The 22,324-nt window shown below is 55.4% G+C and overlaps 1 protein-coding gene and 1 long non-coding RNA gene across 3 annotated transcripts; one reads left to right on the top strand and one right to left on the bottom strand.

Moving 5' to 3' along the window:
• Positions 1-645: 645 nt before the first annotated feature.
• Positions 646-18,011, bottom strand: LOC308566507. The gene is made up of 4 exons (XR_014000176.1): positions 17,921-18,011; positions 5,621-5,810; positions 5,247-5,319; positions 646-895 (listed from the first exon to the last, which is right to left on the bottom strand). It is a non-coding gene; the product is annotated as an uncharacterized lncRNA (long non-coding RNA).
• TMEM18 (transmembrane protein 18) lies at positions 17,939-21,943 on the top strand. Of its 2 annotated transcripts, none has more exons than XM_081156847.1 (5): positions 17,939-18,035; positions 19,294-19,414; positions 20,276-20,330; positions 20,833-20,926; positions 21,002-21,943. In XM_081156847.1, exons 1-5 carry the CDS (start codon positions 17,979-17,981, stop codon positions 21,095-21,097), a joined length of 423 nt encoding a protein of 140 aa, XP_081012973.1. In that variant the 5' UTR covers positions 17,939-17,978; the 3' UTR covers positions 21,098-21,943. The 2 variants fall into 2 exon arrangements, with proteins under 2 accessions (XP_081012973.1, XP_081012972.1); XM_081156846.1 differs by lacking the exon at positions 17,939-18,035 and adding an exon at positions 18,474-18,672.
• Positions 21,944-22,324: the final 381 nt, after the last annotated feature.

Here is a 22,324-nt window from a genome sequence, read left to right as displayed (position 1 = left end):
CACGGGCACCTCCGGGACTCCCCAGGTGCCAAGGCTCACAGAACACTGGCCTTGCCGTCAGGTCTCATCCCTCAGGCAGTCACGTCACCTGCCCAACGCGATGGGACTTAGTCTGTGTGGTTGTCCTAAGATCTGCTTCAAGAGCCACCAGGTCGGCCTGCCTGGTTTTTACAGAGCCCTCCGGTCAAGGCTGCAGCTCGAGAGACTTGGGGTGAGGTTAGGGTCAGGATGGGGGTTAGGGTCAGGGTTAGTAAAGTCAGGGTCAGGGTTAGAGTCGGGGTCAGGGTTAGTAGGGTAGGGGTCAGGGTTAGGGTTGGGGTCAGGGTTAGGGTTGGGGTCAGGGTTAAGGTTAGGGTCAGGGTCAGGGTTAGTAGGGTCAGGGTCGGGGTTAGTAGGGTCGGGGTCAGGGTCAGGGTTAGTAGGGTCGGGGTCAGGGTCAGGGTTAGGGTCAGGATTAGGGTTGGGGTCAGGGTTAAGGTTAGGGTCAGGGTCAGGGTTAGTAGGGTCAGGGTCAGGGTCAGGGTTAGTAGGGTCAGGGTCAGGGTCAGGGTCGGGGTTAGTAGGGTCAGGGTCAGGGTTAGTAGGGTCAGGGTCAGGGTTAGTAGGGTCAGGGTCGGGGTCAGGGTTGGGGTCAGGGTCGGGGTGGAGGTGCACCTTTGTTACTTTACAAGTGGTGCTCTGAGGAGGCCTCCTTCGTGCCGACCTCGGGCTCCTGGGGTGGGGACCTGACGGAGACGGGCGAGCGTCGGGGGAGGGAACTGGGCAGGGGGACGGCGAGGGTGGGGACGTGCTGTGTGTCTGAGGAACAGGAAGGAGGCCATGGCAGCCGCCCAGAGAAGACAGTTCTGGCAGGAGGTTTGGGCTGAGGAGCCCATGTTGCCATGGAAGCCGCTGGCTGGGAACCAAAGGAAAGAGAACGTCCTATAAACATCCATGTTTGTTTTCCTACGTTCATCACCCTTAGAAAACCCTTTTTCCCTATTTCTTTGCCTTTAAGAAGCCCTTTTTTCTTCAAAGCCAACTTAAAACATCCCATCACTGAAAATCCCCTGGCGATGAACTTCAAGCATCCGTGTGACACACACGAAGCCCCACAGCACCTGAAGCACGGCCTGTGGCCCCCGGCCTGGGCCTCGCTCTCCCGGGGCTCGGGGGGCCCACGGCTTCCTCCCCAGAGGCCCTGGAGCCCGAGCCTGCTGGGTGGTGACAGGGACGAGGGCGGATGGTGCAAAGTTGTGACGAATGAGTGACACACGGAAGTCGTCAACGGCTGAGCGTCTTCAGGGGAAAAGCCCCGTGTTGTCTCGATCAGTCCGAGAGGTTAACACTAGTCCCCTGGACCCCAGCTGCTGTCCGTCTGTCCCCCCAGGAGGACGGTGAGGACACTCCCCAGGGGCAGGTTCCTCATCAGGGTCGCGCTCCCCTCTCCCCTCTCCCCTCCTCCCCGGACACCCCACGCTTCCCGACAAGTTCTGTGCGACTCTGAAGGAGGGGTGGTCTGGAAGCTGCTGGACAGGAGACACTATTTTATCTAAACAGAACCCCCAGGGCAGCGAGTCACACCCCTTATCGCAGCCCGGCAGCCACCAGAGGGCTGTGAGGAAGCAGTGAAATGTGTGGCCTCAGGTGGAGTCAAAGGCTGCCGACCGAACCGACTTCTGAAGGTGCCGCCTCGGCCGAGGGGGGGCCCCCGGCTGTTCTTCTCCTTGGGCGTCGGAGTCACGTGCTCGCATTTGCATTTTGAAACACTCTCCCCTCAGTCTGAACACATTATCTGTATCTTTCACTGAATTCTCAGCTTTGGGGTGTGGACAGAAATAAGCTGTGATTGAGGCGAAGCTGTGATTGAGGCGCCATTTCCGCTACCTGCCAAGAGCCCGTGCTCCTGAGGTGCTGCAGGGAGTCTGCAGACACCACTCTGCAGGGTCCGGACCCACCGCCCTCGCTGTGCTCCCTCGGCTGTTCTAAGGACCTGGTTTTAAAAACACCACCCTTATGCTCACGGGAACACGGAGGCACTTGGGTGGCTCCTCGCAGGTGCATGATCTCCTGGGCCAGTGGGTCCAGCAGGAGCAAAGTGTCCGTCCGGTTTGTCAAACGCCGGACAGACTCCGATGGCACTTTGTTAGCTCCGTCTCCTCGCCACAGTCCTGAGGTTCAGCGAGGGCGCCTGCTTCAAACGCATGAGCGAGCGCCAGCCTTCCGGCTCCCTCCTCCCCGACACCCGGGGAGTCCTTGAGTAGGATGGGGACCGGCTGAGAACAGCGCGTGTGCCTGACGTTGCTCACCGCTCAGGATGCGGTGCTGGGGAGAAGCGCTTGAAAGCATTTTCTGCCGTGATCAGAACATGGAGACCACAGGCCTTAGGCAGGTGCCTGCGGACCCCGGAGAGCGTCGCCCCGCCACCCCCGGGGCTCTCGGAGGGGCAGGGAGAGGCCTCAGGTGCTGCCAGGAGGCTCCTACAGGCTCCCTGGGGTCACGAAGCCAGTTTCGGACACTGTGGTCAGTTTTGGACATTGTGGTCTTGCTGAGACCGGTCTCAAAGGTCTTCTCCAGTCTCACTGGGCGATGCTCAGCCCTCCCCTTAACACGTCAGTGGGAGAAACGTGGGCATTTAATGCAGAAGCCAAGACATGACACGGCCGAGGAGTAACACTCCTTCTCTGAGGTCCCGAACGTACATTCTGTAGCAGGGAAGGGAGTCGGTTAGGGTTAAACTAGTCAGAAGGGATTGAATGAAGCAGAAATTAAATCTAGTCTTGGAGGAACAACAGCTCGGAGGGTGGAGGAGACATGACATTAGGAGAGGGGCGTCCGCATGAGCAGTGATGGTGTGAAGGTCCCTGTGGACGAGCTTGAGTCCGACCCCCCAGATCTGGTGTCAGAAAGAGGAGGAACCAGAAACGGAGTTTATGGGTGTTCTCAGGGTGAGGAAAAGCACCCCAACCTGGATACTTAGGAAAATCCACGCCACTGAGAGGGTCTGAGAGGAGGGGCGCCGATGGATGTGGTATCTGTCCCGACGGCCGCTGAGCAGCACGCGCTGGCCCAGCCGTAAACCTGGAACCAGGAGAGAAGAGGCTCCGTGGGGCATCTGCCAAATAACGGCAGCCACGTGATGGGAGGCGTGGCCACGGCTCACCTTGAGCCGAATCCTCCCAATGAACCACAAAGCGACCGCCAACTGCGTGAGGCCGACCAGGGCCGACTGCCAAGCAACAGGAACGTCACACTGCATAGTCGCAAACTAGTCTCACTATAATTCATATTCCAAATACTTCCCTGCCGTGGAAATGTGCAAGAAGCTTCAGGATCCTGAGACTCTGCGATAAACCGTGAGCATGAGCACAGGAGACTTTTTGAAGACAGCAGGCTCCTGTCGTCACATGTGCAGATTTGAGACTCAGAACACTGTGCTCCGTTTCCAGGACCCCGACGCGCCTTTCCTCCCTCGGAGGCCAATAAGAAGATCTTCCAGAATAAGAAACTCTGCTTGCAGGAAATTAGCGGCCTGTCATTGCATCGCGGGCATTGTTACGTAATCCCCGCCTGCCCCGGCTGAGGCTGTTTCACACGAATGTGCTGTGGGCCACGTGTCAGGCTGAATGGGACGCGCAGTCGGAGCTCTTTTCAGCAAGGAAAGCGTTTGACAAGGACGCTGTGATCCCTCTATTCAGGGCCCGTACGCTACTGAAATGTAAGGTTTTCCTGGTTATTTTTCTGCCCTTCTGGAACGTGAGTCTCAGCGCCACAGGAAGACTGGCACTTGTCTGAGCTCAAGAGCAAAGGACACTCGCTCGGAAGGCAGGTGACACGGCAACCAAGCTCTGTTTGCTGGGCTAGGAAACCCTTCTGAGCTGCGGGCGTGGTGCCCCCGCCAGCCTGGGCGCCCACTCAACCCGTCCCCTTCCTCTTGATGGTGTTTCCCACAGATCAGACTTTTTAATTCTAATGAAGCCCAACTTGCTGAGTTTTCTTTCGTGAATCACCCTCTTGATGTTGTATCTAAAGTCGCCTCCTAACCCGAGGCCATCTAGGCTCCTCCTGCGCCCTAGTCTAGCAGATTCAGCTCTGCGTTTGCATGAGGTCTGTGGCCCACTTCGCCCGAGCTCTGTGAGGTGCGAGGTCTGTGTCTACGCTTGTTGCTGTGTGAGGCGGTCCGGCCACCCCGCTCCCCTTGCGGGAGAAACTGTCCTTCCTCCGTTGGGCTGCCTTTGCCCCGTCAGTTTTCTGCACTTGTGCGGGTCCATTTCTGGCTCTGCTCTGTCCATTACGCCACCACCACCGGGCTGCGGTCACTGCGGCTTCATCATAAGCCAGGGCCTCCGGGGCCAGCCTCCCGCCCAGCTCCGCCCCTTCAGTACTGCGCTGGCCATGCGGGCACCTTGCCTCTCTCCACAGAAACGTCAGGCCCGTTTGGCCGACAGCCACACACCAGCTGCCTTGGGTTCGAGGGGCTGCACTGACTCTGCCGGCCCAGAGCGGACATCGGGGCCGCACTGTCTCCTCACCGTGAGGGTGGACGATCGCTCCACTCGTTTAGATCTCTGACCTTTTCATGAGTTGGGCGGTTTTCCTCATATTTATTTGCATATATTTTAGTCGTATGCCTGTGTTTCTCCTTTTTTGTGCTTCTGTCCACGGCACTGTGTTTAATGTCAGATTTCCGTGGCCACGGCGGGTGTGTGGGAAAATGATGACTTGTGTGTGTTAAGTGCGAGCCCTGCAGCCCTCACTGTGGCCACATCAGTCTGGGGAGATTGCTGCTGCTGACCGCGAATCCTTGACATTTCCACACGTACGGTCACATCTCCTTCCCAAACTGCGCGCCAACTCCTACTCTTACTCACTTACTTACTTCTTTTTTTAATCATCACTGGAGGATATTTTTTCCATCGCTTTTCAGGGAGTGGAAGGGGGAGAGGGAGCGAGAAAGACAGCAATTGGTTGCCTCCCACGTGCACCCCAACTAGGGCCAGGGGTCAAGGCTGAAACTGAGGTACGTGCATTGAACCCGGGACCCTTTAGTCCACAGGCTGATGCTCTAACCACTGAGTGAAACCAGCTGGGGCCCAACTCTTATTCTTTTAATAGTTAACTTCTAATTGCCAGGATCAGATTATCAGATACGATCACCATCATCAGATTATTAGAGGAGTGAGACCAGTTTCCAGCAGGAGGTGGACAGGGTGGGCCCAGAGGGTCAGGCAGGGGCCAGGCGGGCCCAGGATTCAGACCCTACTCACCACGGCTGGGAAGGGAGGTGGCTGTGGCGGAGCGGCGAGGACGTGGAAGCCTCATGACCGTGCTGGTGGGCAGCTCAGGAGAGATACAGACAAGAATGCTTGTAAGCTACCCCTCAAAACGACCCCTATTAGCAAATCACTATTCCTTCAGCAAATCTGAAATGCAGATATTATTTAATCTTATGTAAAGTAGAAACCTTTACAACCATCAGTTAATCTATTTTTCTGCATGTTGGCCTCGTGTAGAAATTCTAGGCAGAAATAATGCTGAGAATTTTATTAACCAATGTCACCCCAGTAAATTCAATAAAAAGAAGAAATAATGCTGAGAAATTCATCCCATTAAAGAGAGAGAGCAATTACTGAAAAATTACCATTATCCAGTGAAAATGCAGTGTCAGCTCACATTCCTCCCATCGTGATGACCCATTAAGTCTAGAAAGTGATGTGGAAATGACCAGACTGCACTGCGGTCCCCACAGTCTCCCGAAGGGTACATGCGCCCTCCGACCCCGTCACTGTGATGGACCCGCGTGACCTCGTAGGCGTGCGCTGAAAGGCAATCTGGGGAAAAGAGAGAAATATAAAAAGAACATAAAATTTCCCGTGATTAATGCCAATTCTCTTAAACGTTCGCGTCTCAGCATTAACCCTATGGAGCCGGCTTTCTTCTCGTTTTCAGAACCTGCTCCTGCAACGATCACCTCATTTCTGCGACCGTCCCCGCCGCTCATGGGGCTGCAGGACCGTCCTCTGCCGGGACGGGGCACAGGCTGGGCTGCCCTCCTCTGCCACGTGCCCTCCGTGAAGGCAGCAGCTCCGGCTGCCACTGAACACGACCACCCTTCCCTGGCCTTGCTCTGAGCTCTGCTGTCAACACTCCCGAAGTCTTCTCAGTCCCTTCCCCATGTTGAGCTTCTGCACACTAAGAAACTTCTCTCCGAGGTCAATGTCGGGGAGGGGTCAATGTCGGAGAGGGGTCAATGTCGGGGGAGGGGTCAATGTCGGGGGAGGGGTCAATGTCGGGGAGGGGTCAATGTCAGGGGAGGGGTCAATGTCAGGGGAGGGGTCAATGTCAGGGGAGGGGTCAATGTCGGGGAGGGGTCAATGCCGGGGAGGGGTCAATGCCGGGGGAGGGGTCAATGTCGGGGAGGGGTCAATGTCAGGGGAGGGGTCAATGTCGGGGGAGGGGTCAATGTCGGGGGAGGGGTCAATGTCGGGGGAGGGGTCAATGTCGGGGGAGGGGTCAATGTCGGGGGAGGGGTCAATGTCGGGGGAGGGGTCAATGTCGGGGGAGGGGTCAATGTCGGGGAGGGGTCAATGTCAGGGGAGGGGTCAATGTCAGGGGAGGGGTCAATGTCAGGGGAGGGGTCAATGTCGGGGAGGGGTCAATGCCGGGGAGGGGTCAATGCCGGGGGAGGGGTCAATGTCGGGGAGGGGTCAATGTCAGGGGAGGGGTCAATGTCGGGGAGGGGTCAATGTCAGGGGAGGGGTCAATGTCGGGGGAGGGGTCAATGTCAGGGGAGGGGTCAATGTCGGGGGAGGGGTCAATGTCGGGGGAGGGGTCAATGTCAGGGGAGGGGTCAATGTCGGGGGAGGGGTCAATGTCGGGGGAGGGGTCAATGTCAGGGAGGGGTCAATGTCGGGGGAGGGGTCAATGTCGGGGGAGGGGTCAATGTCGGGGGAGGGGTCAATGTCGGGGGAGGGGTCCATGTCAGGGGGAGAATTCACAGGGCGGTTGGCATCAGGTCAAAGGGGTGACGGTGTCCTGGTCCCCACCCATGGAAGCTCTGCCCCTCGTGCACACAGCTCCTGGTCCCTCCCGCTGGAAGGAACTCACCATCGCTGTGTCCTGCTCAAGACCTAACCCCGCGGCATTGAAGCACTTGTCAGCGCAAGTGACCCCCGCCCTCCTCTCACACCCTGGCCCTGACACCCCCACTGCAGAGCCATGTGCCCGACTTCAATTAAATTCATGGGAAGCTGTCAGATGGCTTCCGGTTTGGCCCAGATCACTCCTTTTCGGTCACTGGCTCTTCCGTTTGTGATTAGGTTTCAATGTGCTTGGGTGGTGCCGGCAGCTTTCACTTGGGTGAGACGGTGTTTGCTTGCGGGATCCACGAGGACTGAGGGTCTGACGCCCGGTGGAGTTTGCTTTTAGAAGCAGCAGGGCTGGTTACAAACGGATCCTGTCCTGTGTCCCCTGCTCTGCACCTGCTCCGGTGATGTTTTCCTTAAACTGGAGCTGGTCTTGGATTAATGACTAAACCACGTACATGGTTAATACACCTTGCTGACCGATCATGATGGAAAAGGGCAAGTTCTGGCTCGAAATAGCCGGTTAGCAAGGTGTTAAATCCTTGTCAGCTATTGATTTCCTCTCCCCTCACTGCCTTAGTTACCTAAAGGGCCACTGAAGCCCCATGGAGCTGGTGCCGCCCCGAGTACGCAGCCATTAGGAATGTGTCACTTATTAACAATGTCACCCCAATAAATTCAATAAAGAAAGGTGTCGTTTCTGTTCTGAATGCACTGTGGAGGTTGGCCACCATGATCCCCAAGCCAGATTTTTAAAAATTGTGATTTTCATAGAAAAGACATAAATACATATACATCTCCAGCAGATGCTATCTACAATTAAAGAAATCAGTTCTTAATAGTAAAAACAGACTTTAAAAGCACATAAAATATTCATCTTTTCTTTGAAACTGGATTCTTTTTGAAGAGAAATATGATAGACAGAGAAAAGGTTCCCCAACCTTTTAAAGAAAATTGCTTCCTGGAGATGCCGAGGAGAATGACAGGTCTATACTTTCAAGAACAAAATTATGAAAATTGTCTCTATTTCTGAGACAGCCTGAAATTAAGCAGCTTTGAACCCCTTCAAACAGTGTCTTAAAATTCTCTTATGAGAAAGCCCTAATTATTATTTAAAATAAAACATTATTCAACATTCTCCTCGTTAGCATGGCTGCTGTTTATAAGCTAACGGGAGTGAGCTGAAGGTGTCTGGCTTCTCAGTTCAGAGACCCTGACGCCAGGGCCATTTGGAAAGATGCGAGAGGCCGCTCCCCACTGACCAGCCCTTCTCTGGGCAGGCGAGCTGAGCTCCCAGTCAGGCGGACGGTGGGCTGGCCTCTTGGTGTGTGTGGGGAATTTCGGGGTCTCTCCCCCGTCCCCCTGGTTCCCACAGAGCCAAGCACAGGACCTGAGGGACATACAATCCGTTCCCCAGTGACTTGTACTGAGGGTTTGCAGGAAGCCTCCAGCCGTGACACTGACCCAACAACGGGTCCTGCGCATTCTTAAGGGCACTCTGGGGAGCTCCGGGCACGTGCGGGAGGCAACCCGTCCGTGTCCCTCTCTTGCTCTCTCTGTCCCTCCTTCCCTTTCACTCTCTGAAAGCCAATGGAAAAGATCCTGGGCGAGGATTGACACAACAGAAACAAACAAAAAAGTACCAGCTCCTGTGTGCCGACATCACGTGTGACAGCCGGAGGCGGGCTGCAGGTTCCACACGGTGTCGTCCTTGGGGGGGCAGCCCCACCCCTACGGTCAGTCCAGAAGGTCCCTGCTCCGGGCTCTCTGGGGGTAACTGGGGCCTGCTCGCCTCCCCTTCTGGAAGCTGCCCGGCTCCGTTTAGATTGTTGGGATCCCACCATATGCCACTTTTAATTTTTTATGCCCCAAAGTAATTTTCTAGTTCAATTACGTTTAAAATATGGCGAGTGATATGGACAGTACAGTAAGTGCTATTAGCATCCCTAGGCCATCTTGGCGGCAGCAGCCTGGGGACACTGTCTCCGGGTGAAGATGCAGTTCGGGACTGAGGTGAGGACAGTCCGAGAGGCGTTTACAGACTGTTTCAATGACACTCATTGTCTTCAATTACGGAGCCCGTTTTCTGTTGGTCAGACGATTATTAACACTTCAGGAAATGCCTGTGTAGAACGAACTTTATTTTTATGGCACTTGCTGTTTCCTGCTGCTTAGTAACCATTTGTGTGTATTAATTCACGTGGTAACTGCCTTGTTTTAAGCATCTGTAGAGTCACAGACGGGAGCCCAGGCTCCGGTTCGCTGGGAACCCGGGAGCCAGGCTGCGGTCAGTGGGGAGAATCCGGCTTCACTGAACATCCTGCCTGACATCTGGACGAGACGCTAATGAAGTCTGTGATTTTGCCCAAATCATTTAATGTCTCCAGACCATAAATGCCGCTTCACTCAAATAAGAAATTGCAGCTTAATAATCACTAAAGCCCTTTCCAGTTTGATACTTTTAATACTTCGCCAACATCACCTACATATACACTGTGCGCTCTGTAGAGTGCAGCCCACCAGTTCCACCTGCCTCTGAAGAGAAAGCCTCACGGTGCACACGGAACAGTTTATGGGTCTGTATTTAAATATTATTCATGAAAGAAAAAAACTGAAGGGCGTAATTACAGCATCAAGCACTGTCACTTCCAGCCAGGTTACCGTGGCGCTGCTCACGGGGGCGGCGCAGGTGGGCAGCCGCTGAGTTTATTAAGTGCACTCGGCTGACAAGCAGACGAGAGGTCGCGCAAGGAGCCAGAGTCCTGAGAAACAGCTGTCGGCGCACCCGCAGCCGAGGTCGCGTCTGGAGAGTCTTGGACTAATGACCTGTCACTTTCTGTAAACACACATCTCAAACCCCACGGACCCATGAGTATTGCATGAAAATTACATTAAGTAGGGAGTGCATTTAATGTGTGCTGATGTGGTATCTAAATATACCACGGGGACGTTCAAAAAACGCCATCACCAGCCTTCTGACTGCCACGGACAGAGTATGTTCCTTATTCCATCGCTGTCGGATTATGAGACCAGACGTCGACAGAGACAGGGCCAGGCTGGGCAGACGGCACAGGTGGCCTGTCCAGCGGATCCCCGCCCCCATCCGGGAGGGGCAGCCAGCACGCGGTGTCTGCGGAATTTGGTTTCTTCATTTAGGACGTGGACACTCTGGACTGAGAACATCCACGTGTTTATTGTAAGTCCTCATCCAAATCTCAGGGCCTCAGGCTTCTTATATTCATGGGATTTTGTACTTCTTGGCTTCTCCCTGAAAAGCGATGAGGCCTTGACAACGCAGGTTTGGGTGGGATCCATGACTTTAGTAAGAGGAAAGAATTCAGTGGCTCACCAGGAGAACTCACAGAAAACAAACTCAAGACAGGCTGTGCTCTGGGGTCCTCTGGAGCTAAGCAGGGACAGGTTACAGCCTCCTGAACATGCAAAGTAAAGCATTTGTAGAGAGATCTGGAGTCAAAGCAAGTAACCTGAATATAACCCAGTATGTTTAATTGACTTAGAAGGTAGCATATTACAAATTATAAGAAAGATTTTCAGGGAAACAGAGTGATAAAAAGGCCACAAAATGCTTTGTGTAACCTAGAGCTTGTTGTTGTATTTCCTGTGCCCGGTGTTTGCCTGACTTTAAACAGTAGCAACAAGGAACCCAGGAAAGGACACTAAGGACTGTTACAAAATAGCTGAGGGGGGAACAGACACAACAGTTACAGTTACAGTCACAGTTACAACAATATTTTTTAAATTTAAGATTTTTCATTAATTCCATGTGCTATTGGAAATGTTTATCATTCCAGAGGTGTCATAGAAATAAAATATTTAGCAAAGTGTGCATGTTTTTAATTACTAAAGTATATATATGTACCTATTCATGCCCTTTAAAATGGAGAATATTTCCTTTATTTTTTAAATGAAGGATTCCACAGAGATTTCTTCCAAGTCTTGGTTGATTAAACACCACAGACAAAATATTTTTAGATGAATAACTTTAACATCAGCTAATGAATAACTAATACTCTCATTAACATATCTCAAATGTACTGGAACACTGGAGACCATTTTTCCAAAAAAGTTACTATGGATTCAGATAATTAAGCTCTTTCAAGAATAAAAACGATAACAGATCTATAATTTTAATATTGACACTATCTGATGTTTCTATTGGAAAGCCAGCCTTCGTTCCCAGAGGTACAATCCCCACCCCCTGCAACCAGCAGAGGGCGCCGTCCCACTCCCCACCCGCTGGCCCCACCCCACTAACTAGACCCGACTGCTTTCCGGGCCCTGCTCCAGGCTCCTCGCAATTTCATCTGAAGCAACAGCTGATGGGCTAAGGCGACTCCCGCCCCAGCTCCGGGCCTGTGAGCTCCGCCAACGGCAGCCGCAGAGCCCAGCGGTCGGGCATAACCCTCTCCCTGCAGCCGCAGAGCCCAGCGGGTCGGGCATAACCCTCTCCCTGCAGCCGCAGAGCCCAGCGGGTCGGGCATAACCCTCTCCCGGCAGCCGCAGAGCCCAGCGGTCGGGCATAACCCTCTCCCGGCAGCCGCAGAGCCCAGCGGTCGGGCATAACCCTCTCCCTGCAGCCGCAGAGCCCAGCGGTCGGGCATAACCCTCTCCCGGCAGCCGCAGAGCCCAGCGGGTCGGGCATAACCCTCTCCCGGCAGCCGCAGAGCCCAGCGGTCGGGCATAACCCTCTCCCTGCAGCCGCAGAGCCCAGCGGTCGGGCATAACCCTCTCCCGGCAGCCGCAGAGCCCAGCGGTCGGGCATAACCCTCTCCCTGCAGCCGCAGAGCCCAGCGGTCGGGCATAACCCTCTCCCTGCAGCCGCAGAGCCCAGCGGTCGGGCATAACCCTCTCCCTGCAGCCGCAGAGCCCAGCGGTCGGGCATAACCCTCTCCCTGCAGCCGCAGAGCCCAGCGGGTCGGGCATAACCCTCTCCCTGCAGCCGCAGAGCCCAGCGGTCGGGCATAACCCTCTCCCTGCAGCCGCAGAGCCCAGCGGTCGGGCATAACCCTCTCCCGGCAGCCGCAGAGCCCAGCGGTCGGGCATAACCCTCTCCCGGCAGCCGCAGAGCCCAGCGGTCGGGCATAACCCTCTCCCTGCAGCCGCAGAGCCCAGCGGTCGGGCATAACCCTCTCCCTGCAGCCGCAGAGCCCAGCGGTCGGGCATAACCCTCTCCCGGCAGCCGCAGAGCCCAGCGGGTCGGGCATAACCCTCTCCCGGCAGCCGCAGAGCCCAGCGGTCGGGCATAACCCTCTCCCTGCAGCCGCAGAGCCCAGCGGTCGGGCATAACCCTCTCCCGGCAGCCGCAGAGCCCAGCGGTCGGGCATAACCCTCTCCCTGCAGCCCGACGCTCGCCCCGAGCCCCTTCTCTCCGTCGTTTACTCCCCGCGAGACTTCCCGCGGTCTCCGCGGCGCCACCACTTAAAGGCCACCCCGAGTGCGGGAGAGCCTGTGCCGCTCAAACCCAGACCGGCCGGACTCACCCGCGGGGGCGCTCATCGGCGGCTCTGCCCGACCGTCGCCGGCGCCCGCAGCTGGGCGCGGACGGACGGAATCCAGCCGGACGCGTCGCTGGCCGGGAGCGGTGACTGCGGACGCCGCCCCGGCACCTGCGCGACTTCTCTGTGGGACGTGACGTGAAGTCCTCACGGAGGACGGTCAGGGGCACGCGGAGAAAGCAGAAATGACTGTCACCGCCGTCCTGAGTCCTGGAGAACAAGCAGGGCTCAGAGGTTATTTTCCGCACCGGCGTCCACTCTTCTCGGCTCACATTTCTAGTGGAGACAGCACGTGAGTAACGCAACGACCAGGCTGTAGTCTGGTTAGCTGCCCACCCCACGGGTGTGTGTTGCGCCGAGTTGGGGGCCCCTAGTCACCCTGGGACCAGCCCCGGCCAGGGCCCGGCTGCAGACACCCTCGGGCTCCACAGGCCGCCTCCCACGGCGGACCGTTCGTCGTTGGGGTTGTAGTGTGGATTTTCCCGAGGCCTGATGGGCTGAGCAACTTTTCACAGCTCTTCGGCCATTTGAAGGTCCCCTGCTGCAAACCACCCACTGCGTACTTGGCCTTTTTCAGTTTTAGGGAATGCTCCCGACTGACTGACACGCGTAACTGTCACTGCAGTGGCTCCCCTGGTAGTCACGGGTCTCGGATAAACACGTTCTTTTTCCTCTGTATCCGAGCTTCTTTACGCTGTTTGAGATTTTCCCTGTCCCACGGCGAAGACCATCTTCACGGTTCTGCCGGGAAGCCGACCGTCTGCTCTCCACTTACACAGACGGTCCCCGGGGGCTCACCGAGCGCTCCCTGCCCCCGGCCCCAGGCACTGTGGCGCCTCCCACTGTCTGCCCTGCGCTCGGGGCTCAGGATCCCGGGGCGTGTCCCCTGTCCCGGGGGCGTGTCCTCTGTCCCGGGGGCGTGTCCTTTGTCCCTGGAGCGTGTCCTCTGTCCTGGGCGGGTGTCCCCTGTCCTGGGGGCGTGTCCCCTGTCCCGGGGGCGTGTCCTCTGTCCCGTGTGCTGTCCTGTCCCGGGAGCGTGTCCTCTGTCCCGGGAGCGTGTCCTCGTGCCTGTTCCACCCACCTGGTTTCCTCCCTTTGCAGAGCCACCTGTTCGCCCTAAACTGCTCTCCAACAGACCTTGGTATCGGGGCCCCCCTGCGCTCCGTCAGGACCTTTCGACAGCCTTGGTCCTTTCTGTTTCCACATAAATTTCAGAGCAGCAAGTCTCTTGTCACCAAAGTACCTGCTCTAGTTTAGGGAGAATTCCTATTCTCAGAAAGTGCTTTCTCCAGGCCAAGAAACAGCCCCCCGCCCCCGTCATCTAGACTTCATTCACTTCTCAGTAATCGTTTAATGATTTTTAAGTTTTCTGAATTTCTCAACCACTTTAACTACATTCCATGCAGCTGCTCGTTTGTCAGCTGCTCCTGGTATGTGATTAAACTCGTGCAGGGAAGAGGGGCCCACGTCTGTCCTCAATTTCCCTTCTTTCAGGGATCCTCTCTCCAGCCTCACTGCCCTGTCACATCTCTGGTTTCTCTAAGTTTTTAGTTTCCATATTATATTTTATGCCTCTTTCTAGTTGTTTTCAACGCAAAGATTTGTCCGCAGGGAGCACCGTCCTGAGAAGTGACATCCTTCCCATCGGATTCTGGCTGCTCTCGAGTCAGGAAGAGCCTTGGTGACAGTTACGTGTGGCCCCTCCGCAGGACAAGAGCAGGTCTTCACACGCACTAGGAGTCAGTTCTCCAGCCCTTCCTTCCACGCAGGGCCCCCGTGTCAGCCGATGGAGTGGCCAGCAGAGCACCTACTGTGCTCACTGCCTTCTACTCCGGTGCCTCTCTCCTTTACAGGCCATGACATAGGTCCAAGACTTCCACAGACATGGCCTCGGTTTCTGCATGTTTTTCTCCTAAGCCTGCACTGCAGAAGCAGATGAGACACGATCACATCTGTGGTCTTGTGCGCACCCTCCACCGCGGCTCCGTGAGGCAGGCCCGGATGCCGCCCATCTGTGCATCACGTCACTGCAGACACAGCTGCTGTTCTCGCCCCCGACCCTCCTGACCATCCAGGGAGGCGAGTGAACAGCTTCAGGACGCGCAGGGGACACGAGTTCCTGCTCAGCCTCAAGGGGAGCCACGTGCCCCAGACAACCCCGTCTCCACATTCCTGACAGTGGAAGGTGGCTGGTAAAAAAGAACCCTTATAAAATGATGACTATTTCTGTGATAGATTTCCAAGGCAAAAGATAGGAACTCAGTTAGAAAAGTGGCCTGGCAAGCGGGAAGACCTGATTCTGAGCACCCGTCAACATGCTGGACTGTCTTTCCCTCCACCTGAGGGAGTTTAAATCAGACACACAGACCTCAGTTCCATTTACACTCAGGGAACAGCAAGCGCACAAGTGAAATAAAGTGAGAAATCCCCCCCTTGTGTAACTGGAATTCCATACAAAATGGATTATAGAGAAAGAAGTGCAGACCCCCCTTAAAGTAAACGGAGGTGGTTGTAGAGAGTGAGTCTCATAAGACAGAAGAATGTCCCTGTCCTCTGGCAGGAGGTGGAAAACTGATTTATAGCTATTGCTGCAATTAAAGCTTCCATAAAACAGTTTAATGCAGCCTTTAAAAAAAAACACAAATGCTCTTTATGGCTGTGTAGAGGAAATATTGTCAGGATCGGTTAAACTCTTAAAATGATGAAACTGACTTTAGTGTAAATTTATAGATGAATGAAATAAATATGCTCTTATGAGTTCCAGTGGACAGAGTAATTTTTAAATCAAGAGAAAGAACTCCTTAGGCTCATGCCTATGTTGTTCAGTGTCAGATGATCTTGGTAAAGATAGTTATTAATACCTTGTAGTGAAAAAAACTGCATGATAACACAACAGGAACGTACTCGGTGTCAGTCAATGGGAAAGGACAGGACGACACAATTATTAACAAAAATATTGCTTAAAACACCAAACCACTGCACCCTGTTATTTTTCACAAGTGTCCTATTAGCAGCCACAGGTAGGACTACACATCTTTCCACCAGAGCAGAAGGAATCCCTTCTTGTCCAAGAGGAAAGGAACCGGGCTTTTCTGTTCCATTTCTGTCCTCCTGCCAACAAAACAGTAACTGGCTGGTTACCTCTAACTCCAAGGCCGAAAAAGCATGGAGCTGAGCCAAGTGTTTTAAGTCCTGAATCTCGTTAAGCACTTCCTCCAGCCAGGACTTCACCTTGGGCACAGTAAGTTTCCACAAATAGTGTCATTTAAAAATAGAGAAGGAAGAGACCCTTAGAAACCTAACTCCAGTCTTTCCTTGGCATCAAGTCAGTGTCCTTAACTCATACGGTGCATGTATCCACATTTTGCATTTCCAAACCCCTTCTGTGTGTTGACCTGTCTACACAGGCAGCAAACGCCCAAGCACCCAGTTAGTGCCCTAATTTCTAACCATGCTTCAGGGGTTTTACCCAAATTGAGTCAATGAAATGCATTCAAAAGAAGAGAGAAAGTCTCCAAATGAACAGCACACATTGCCCTTGTGTGTGATTAGCCGTGAGATAAGATTGTCAGGGATCCCGCAGAAACCCCTGGGGCCGGGGGACACTGCTGGAAACTCTGTGCCCAGCACCTGCTGGCTCACCTCTTCACCTGGCCATACTTGTTTCCGGAGCTCTTCATTCTCCTCTGCATGAAGGGTCTATCTAGTAACAAAGTTTTGCAGTAACTGCATCTGATTATGTGCAGTCCCAAGTGTCTCTATACAGAGATAAAACCCCAGAACATTTTCATCACTAGTTACTAAATGAACTGTCAGGACAGATTCACTAGTTCGTTCACATCCCAAATGTTTCCACAGATAAGACGTGATAAATGCCCTGGAGAGGCTCAGATTGGAAAGGCAGAACCGTAAATCAACCAAATCGGCACAGCGCAGGGTGGTCCACGCAGTCACAAGCGCCTCCGCACGGGGGTGATGTCCTGATAGAATACTGAAAAAATGAAGCTGAAATGAGATATTAAATCTGTTGGGTTTTATCTTTAAAGCTCTTATTATCCATGATTATGGATTTTTCACACGCACACTTAAAAATAACCACAATTTTCTAAAGGCAATCCAATAAAGAACTCAGAAACAACACGTTTATCTATTCCATAATGTTCAGAAAGAAAAATATTTCTCCACCTAAAATTAAGTGGGGTCGCCTAAGGCCTCTTAACTCAACAGGTACGAAATACATGAAAACTCCGTTTGTTGCAAACGTCCGGGAAAAGGGGTCCCGGCTCCCACAGCAGGACCTGGCGCCGGCCCTGTGCTGCCACCTGCCGGCGCCTCCGCGGAACCGCGGCTGAGCCGCGTCCCGGACGCGGGCGCCTCCCCGGGGCGGGCGTAGGAAGGAGCAGGGAGGCCGGCTCCGTGGTGAACACGCAGGTTCCACGGGCGGGGTCACTGGGCATTTCTGGGTCTTTCCCCTCAGGTGTGGAACACTGCGCCCCATTTTGGGCAAAGGGGAAAGTCTATTGTGGAAAATTAGGTAGACACCGAGCTCGAGGGGCAGCAGCGACAAGAGCGAAGGGCAGGGGCGGCCGGGGGGCAGGGGCGGCCACGGGGCAGGGGCGGCCACGGGGCCGAGTCGCCGACGGCAGCCAGCGGAACCCTAAACAGCACCGACAGGAGGTCACCCGAGTGGAGGAGCCCGGAGGCTTCGCGCTCGGAGCCGGGGTCTCGGGGAAGGGCCGCTGCTCCTCCGAGCGCGGCCCCCGCAGGACCTCGCCCCGCCCCGCCCGGGGGGAAGCGCGCCGTCCGCGTCCATCTCATTCACGTCCCGCAGGAGGCGGCGAACGGCGGGGTCAGGCCCACGGGACGCGGCTGCCGGTGCGCGCGGCTGAAGCGGGGTGGGGGCGGGGCGCGGGGGCAGCCGACCCGCTTCCACGGCGCCCACGCGGGGTACACGAGCCCGCGGGGCTCCTGCTTCGCTGGGACCCGCCCTGGGTGTCGCACCAGGAGCAGCCGGGCAGCCGAGGCTCGACCCGCCCGCGCTCCCGGGTCGGCCGAGGACGCACCGCGCGCCCGGGCCGGGGCGCAGCACAGACGGGCCGCCCGGGGAGGGCGCCGAGGACCGTCGGCCGCCCCGCGGGCTCGGGTTCCGCGAGCTTCACAGCGCCCGCGAGTCGCCCGGCGGGGTGGGGACTTGTGACGTACGGGAGTGACGCGCGGGCAGGTGGCGTCACTGTGCTCACGTTACACCACGAAACACCGCGAGACGTGCACCCGCCCGCTTCCAACACCGCGGGTCTCGCGACACTCGAGATCCCGCGACAGGCGACGCCGGAGGCACACCTGCCGGTATCCAGGCGGGCCGGGCGGACGGCGGCGAGGGCGGGTCTTTCCGGGCACGATGCCGTCCCCCTTCTCGGTCACCTCTTTCCCCGTCAGCATTCCCGCCGTCATCACGGTAACTTGGCGGCCAGCTCGGTGCTGGCGGCGGGGGCCGCCCCGGGCTTCCCTTCCTCCCCCAGGAACGCCCCGCACCCGTCCGCGCCTGGGGAGCGGGACAGAGCGTGGGGGGGACCCTGGGCGCTGATGGCAGAGCTTCCGGGATCGGGACCCGCGCGCTAGAGCGGAGCTTCCGGGGCGGGCCCTGGGCGGCGGGGGCGGGGCTTCCGAGGGCGAGTCCTGGGCTATGGGCCCGAGCTTACAGAGTGGGGCTGGGGCTGGGCGGCGGGGCGGGGCCTGGGCGGCGGGGGCGGGGCCTCCGAGGGCGGGGCCTGGGCTATGGGCCCGAGCTTACAGGGCGCGGCTGGGGCGGCGGGGCGGGGCCTGAGCTTACAGGGCGGGGCTGGGGCGGGGCCTGAGCGGCGGGGGCGGGGCTATGGGCCGAGCTTACGGGGCGGGGCCGGGCGGAGTGGCGAGGTGCTGCTGCCGCCGCCGCCCCAGCGCCTGCCTCCTCGGAGCGCGTTCCCGGCTCGCCCTCCCCGTGCCCCTCGTCCCGGCCCCCAGCTCGAGAGTTGATGGACACAGCTCGTGGCCCGCTTACCTGCCCAGGCTGCAGGGTGCCGGGTTGCAGGAGGGCGGCCACACTTAGGCCTCAGGTGTCTTGGGCTCCGAGTCCCGTCTGGCCTGGTCTGGAGCCTGGTCTGGAGCCTGGTCTGGAGCCTGGTCAGGAGCCTGGTCTGGGCAGGGTGTGGACCTGCGGGGGGGGGGCATGCCCACCATGAAGTTAAGAGGGTGGAGAAAGCCCAGTCCTTTCCCAAGGCCTTAAGTACCAGTGTAAGGAGCTTGAAGCAGGTTCAGTGGGAGTAACCAAGTGCATCTCCTGAACAAGCCACACGGCTTCCCTCTCCCCTCCCGGGACAAGGACCCTTAGGTTCCACGCAGCTCAGACCTGCGCCTGCTCCACAAACCCAAGGGGCACTCCGGCAAGGCTGCCAGCCTGTGCTCCAACATTAGGCCCTGGATTCCTCTTCAGGTCCCTGGGCCATGGATGCCATGGATGCCATGGAGGGGCTCCTGGCTCCCGCCCCCCTTCCCTGTCCTTTTCCTGCCCCCATTTTGTGAGGCCGGGGGTAGGGGGGCCCTCTGGGCGCCTTGCTCAGTAGCTGCAGAAGTAAGTACTCAGGAGTGAGGGGCCCCTGACTCCCCACTGACCATGGAGACCTGAGGCCGGCCCCCGGGAGTTGACGTTGACGAGTTCCTACTGGTGTGTCCCACAGCAGACAGACTGGACAGAGCCCTGGCTCCTAGGCCTGGCCGCCTTCCACGTGCTCTGCCTGCTGCTCACCTGTCTCTCGTCCCGGCGATATGAACTGCAGGTCGGGCATTTCCTGTGCCTCGGTGAGTAGGACGAACAGAACTTGTGTGTGATACGGCCCCTGCATGTTCTCAACATGTAATTATTCCTGAGACCTAACCCTTCTGCCTTAGGCTCTGAGTCTCAGGACTTGCCCTGATTTCACTCTCGGGAATCATAAAGTAGATTGTGGATATTGGATTTGAAAGGAATCTGCTGAGCATCTACCTTACCAGGGAAGGGGTCAGTACCACTTACACAAAGATGGGTTAGGTTTAGTGAAACTCCGACTCTACATAGAAGTTTTTCTCCACGGGCTTAGCACTGTGCAGCTCGCTGTGGTGGGGAACATGCAGACTAGGAAGGACCTGTGTGTGCACAAAGTAACCCGTTGCACAAATCCGAGTCCCCGCAACTGGGATTCCTGCTGTCCTGACTTTGCCACCAATGCTGCTGCTCACAGGGGCAGCCCCTGTTGTCAGGACTGTGAGCTTGAGAAGTGGGTGGCTGTGAGGACTCAACTTTGTGGCTCTTGGCCCTGCTGCCCAGTGTCATGTAGGCCTGACCTTTGACTGGAGCTGTAGGAAATTCGGCAAAATAGCTGTGGTGAGTTCTTGGTTTTGGGCAGAAGACCTGGATTCTCATGGCTGTGTGGCTGAACAGCTTTGCATGGTTTCACTGAGAACATGGAGACTGTGTTGACCTCGGTTTCCTTTCAGTTAAAGGGTGTGTTGTGTATTTTTAGTTTTATAATTTTTATCTTACATTATATCTAAAGTAAAAATTACATTTCTCCTCAACTGTGGCTGTCCTGTTATGTTTACATTAAATATTCACCTGTAAAGGATGTGTTTCTATAATGATTAATGACCAGCCCCTAAGTTCTGATGTGGTTTCTTTTGCAGTAACATTAGTCTATTGTGCTGAATACATCAATGAAGTGGCTGCCATGAACTGGAGGTGAGCCTGGCGGTCTTGCTTCTGCACTTTGGAAAGAGCACCTGCGTGCAGAACACAGGCCCAGAGAGGAAACAGCAGCCTCTGCATGGGCAGGGCTAGATTGAGAAGCAGCTCCTTACATAGTTCTTACTGAGCAAGGCCAGCTGAAAATCGGGTGATGCTGTTCATGACTGGGGCTGGGGGGGAGGGGGCTGTTTAAAGTAACGTTAGCTGCAGAATGAAGTGGTGTGATAGAGCTGGGTGCACGTGGGGCTGAGGGGAGGGAACGCTGAAGCCTTTCTGCCCTCCTGGGACCATGGTGTCCCATGTCTAGGCCTCAGCCCTGCCTTCCACCAGGGGCATCAAGGTCTGGACTGTGAAGGAACCGATGGCCGGTGCAGTCATGGGGTAGCCGGTTCCACCTTGGTTGACATAAGACCTCCAGGAGCCTTATACTAAACAGAGAGTGTTATTTAAAACTGTTTCGTTACTCCAAGTGATTTTAAAATTTCTCTTAAAACAGGTTATTTTCAAAATACCAGTATTTCGATTCGAGGGGGATGTTCATTTCGCTCGTGTTCTCGGCGCCGCTGCTCCTCAACGCCATGATCATTGTGGTACGTATGTTACAAACTGCCCAGTTCTCGCTTCCCCTGTTTCCCAGTGTAAACACTCACAGCGCTCGCTTTCAGATCATGTGGGTGCAGAAGACTTTGAACGTGATGGCTGACCTGAAGAGCCTGCAGGAGGTGGTGAGAGAGAGGAGGAGGGGGAGAAAAAACGACTAGTGGCAGAGCGAGTGCCATTTTCCTGGGAAACTTCCCTCCACCACCCTCTCAGAACCAAAGCGCACACGTCGCAGGCCTTGTTCCCGCAGCGACGTCATTTGTAAAGATGGTTTTCATCGAGACACTGTTTTGTCTGCGACTAATTATGCTCAGACTCAAGTTGTCTTTGTCGTTTATCTAACACGGGGTTGCTGCAGGAATTACGATGCATAATGATACCTCACAAGCAGTAGCATCTGCCAGGAACGGACAGGTTCTGAACCAGGGCCAGGTGCATCGTGGCTGCTCGAATGAAGCCCACATGTAGCTGAGGTGGAACTTTTTAGAGCTGGTTCTCGGAAGAGTTGCTTCCAACCAAGAGCTGGTGTCCAGCTGCAGCGCGGATTGAAAGTCCCTGTCGCTACATCGCGATGCTGTGGGCAGAGGCGCTGGTGTTGGTGGGCAAGGTGGTCTCCTTCACGGGCCGCTGCCCAGCTTTTTCCTCCAGCAGAGTAGCATCGCCGTGGCCGGAGCTGAGGCCCAGGGTCTTTGGGGACCCTTTGGGATCAGCACAGTGGCCTTGCCCAGACCAAGCCCCGGCATGGATTTGAAGTTAAATGACTTCAGTGTAAAAACACAACAGTAGGCTTTTGTTCCCTGTGTGATATATTTGGAACAGTTATGTCATAAATCAAAATAGTAAATTCAGTGGATATGAGAGCAGTTTTGAGTATTGGAATTTCATTTTATAGTGAAAGTCACATTACATAGTAGATTCAGACAGTTTATATTTTGACAATATAAAAGTCTGTTCAAGAATCTCTCAGTATAATTGGTGTCTAATAAAGATTCACATTTTTGAAATGCATTTGGTAGACATTTGTGGAATTTCTGTCTTTTTTTTTTTTTAGCATAACATTCAGTCTCAATCCACACTTCACTTCCTTTTGTAGCTGATTATGGGCTGGGGTTGGGCTGACGACTGTGTGCCTTCTCCAGCCCACGTGCCTGGTGACACGGATGTGAGATGTTCACTCCCTGGAACCTTGACCCTGAGCTGAGTAACTAAGAAACTGACCAGACAGGTGGTTGAGATGGACACAGACCAGCCTCACATTTGTCCTGCCCTGGGGTCCCCACACTGTCCTGGGAGTTTAGTACCATCCCCCTCCCATGGGTGAAGCAGTTATTTTGCCAACAGCAAATTAAAACAATTAGCTGGTTTCCCAGACGGCCACAGTGAGTGTG

This window comes from Miniopterus schreibersii (assembly GCF_964146895.1).
Source record: "Miniopterus schreibersii genome assembly, chromosome: 13".
Classification (NCBI taxonomy): domain Eukaryota; kingdom Metazoa; phylum Chordata; class Mammalia; order Chiroptera; family Miniopteridae; genus Miniopterus; species Miniopterus schreibersii.
This window is presented reverse-complemented; position numbering and strand designations above follow the sequence as displayed.

Bases quoted from the DNA above. Each gene is read 5' to 3' on its own strand.
- TMEM18 (XM_081156846.1), top strand. From the start codon at position 18,592: ATGGACACAGCTCGTGGCCCGCTTACCTGCCCAGGCTGCAGGGTGCCG. The intron at 18,673-19,293 runs GTGTCTTGGGCT...TGTGTCCCACAG, and splicing joins CGGCCACACTTAGGCCTCAG to CAGACAGACTGGACAGAGCC. The intron at 19,415-20,275 runs GTGAGTAGGACG...TTTCTTTTGCAG, and splicing joins CGGGCATTTCCTGTGCCTCG to TAACATTAGTCTATTGTGCT.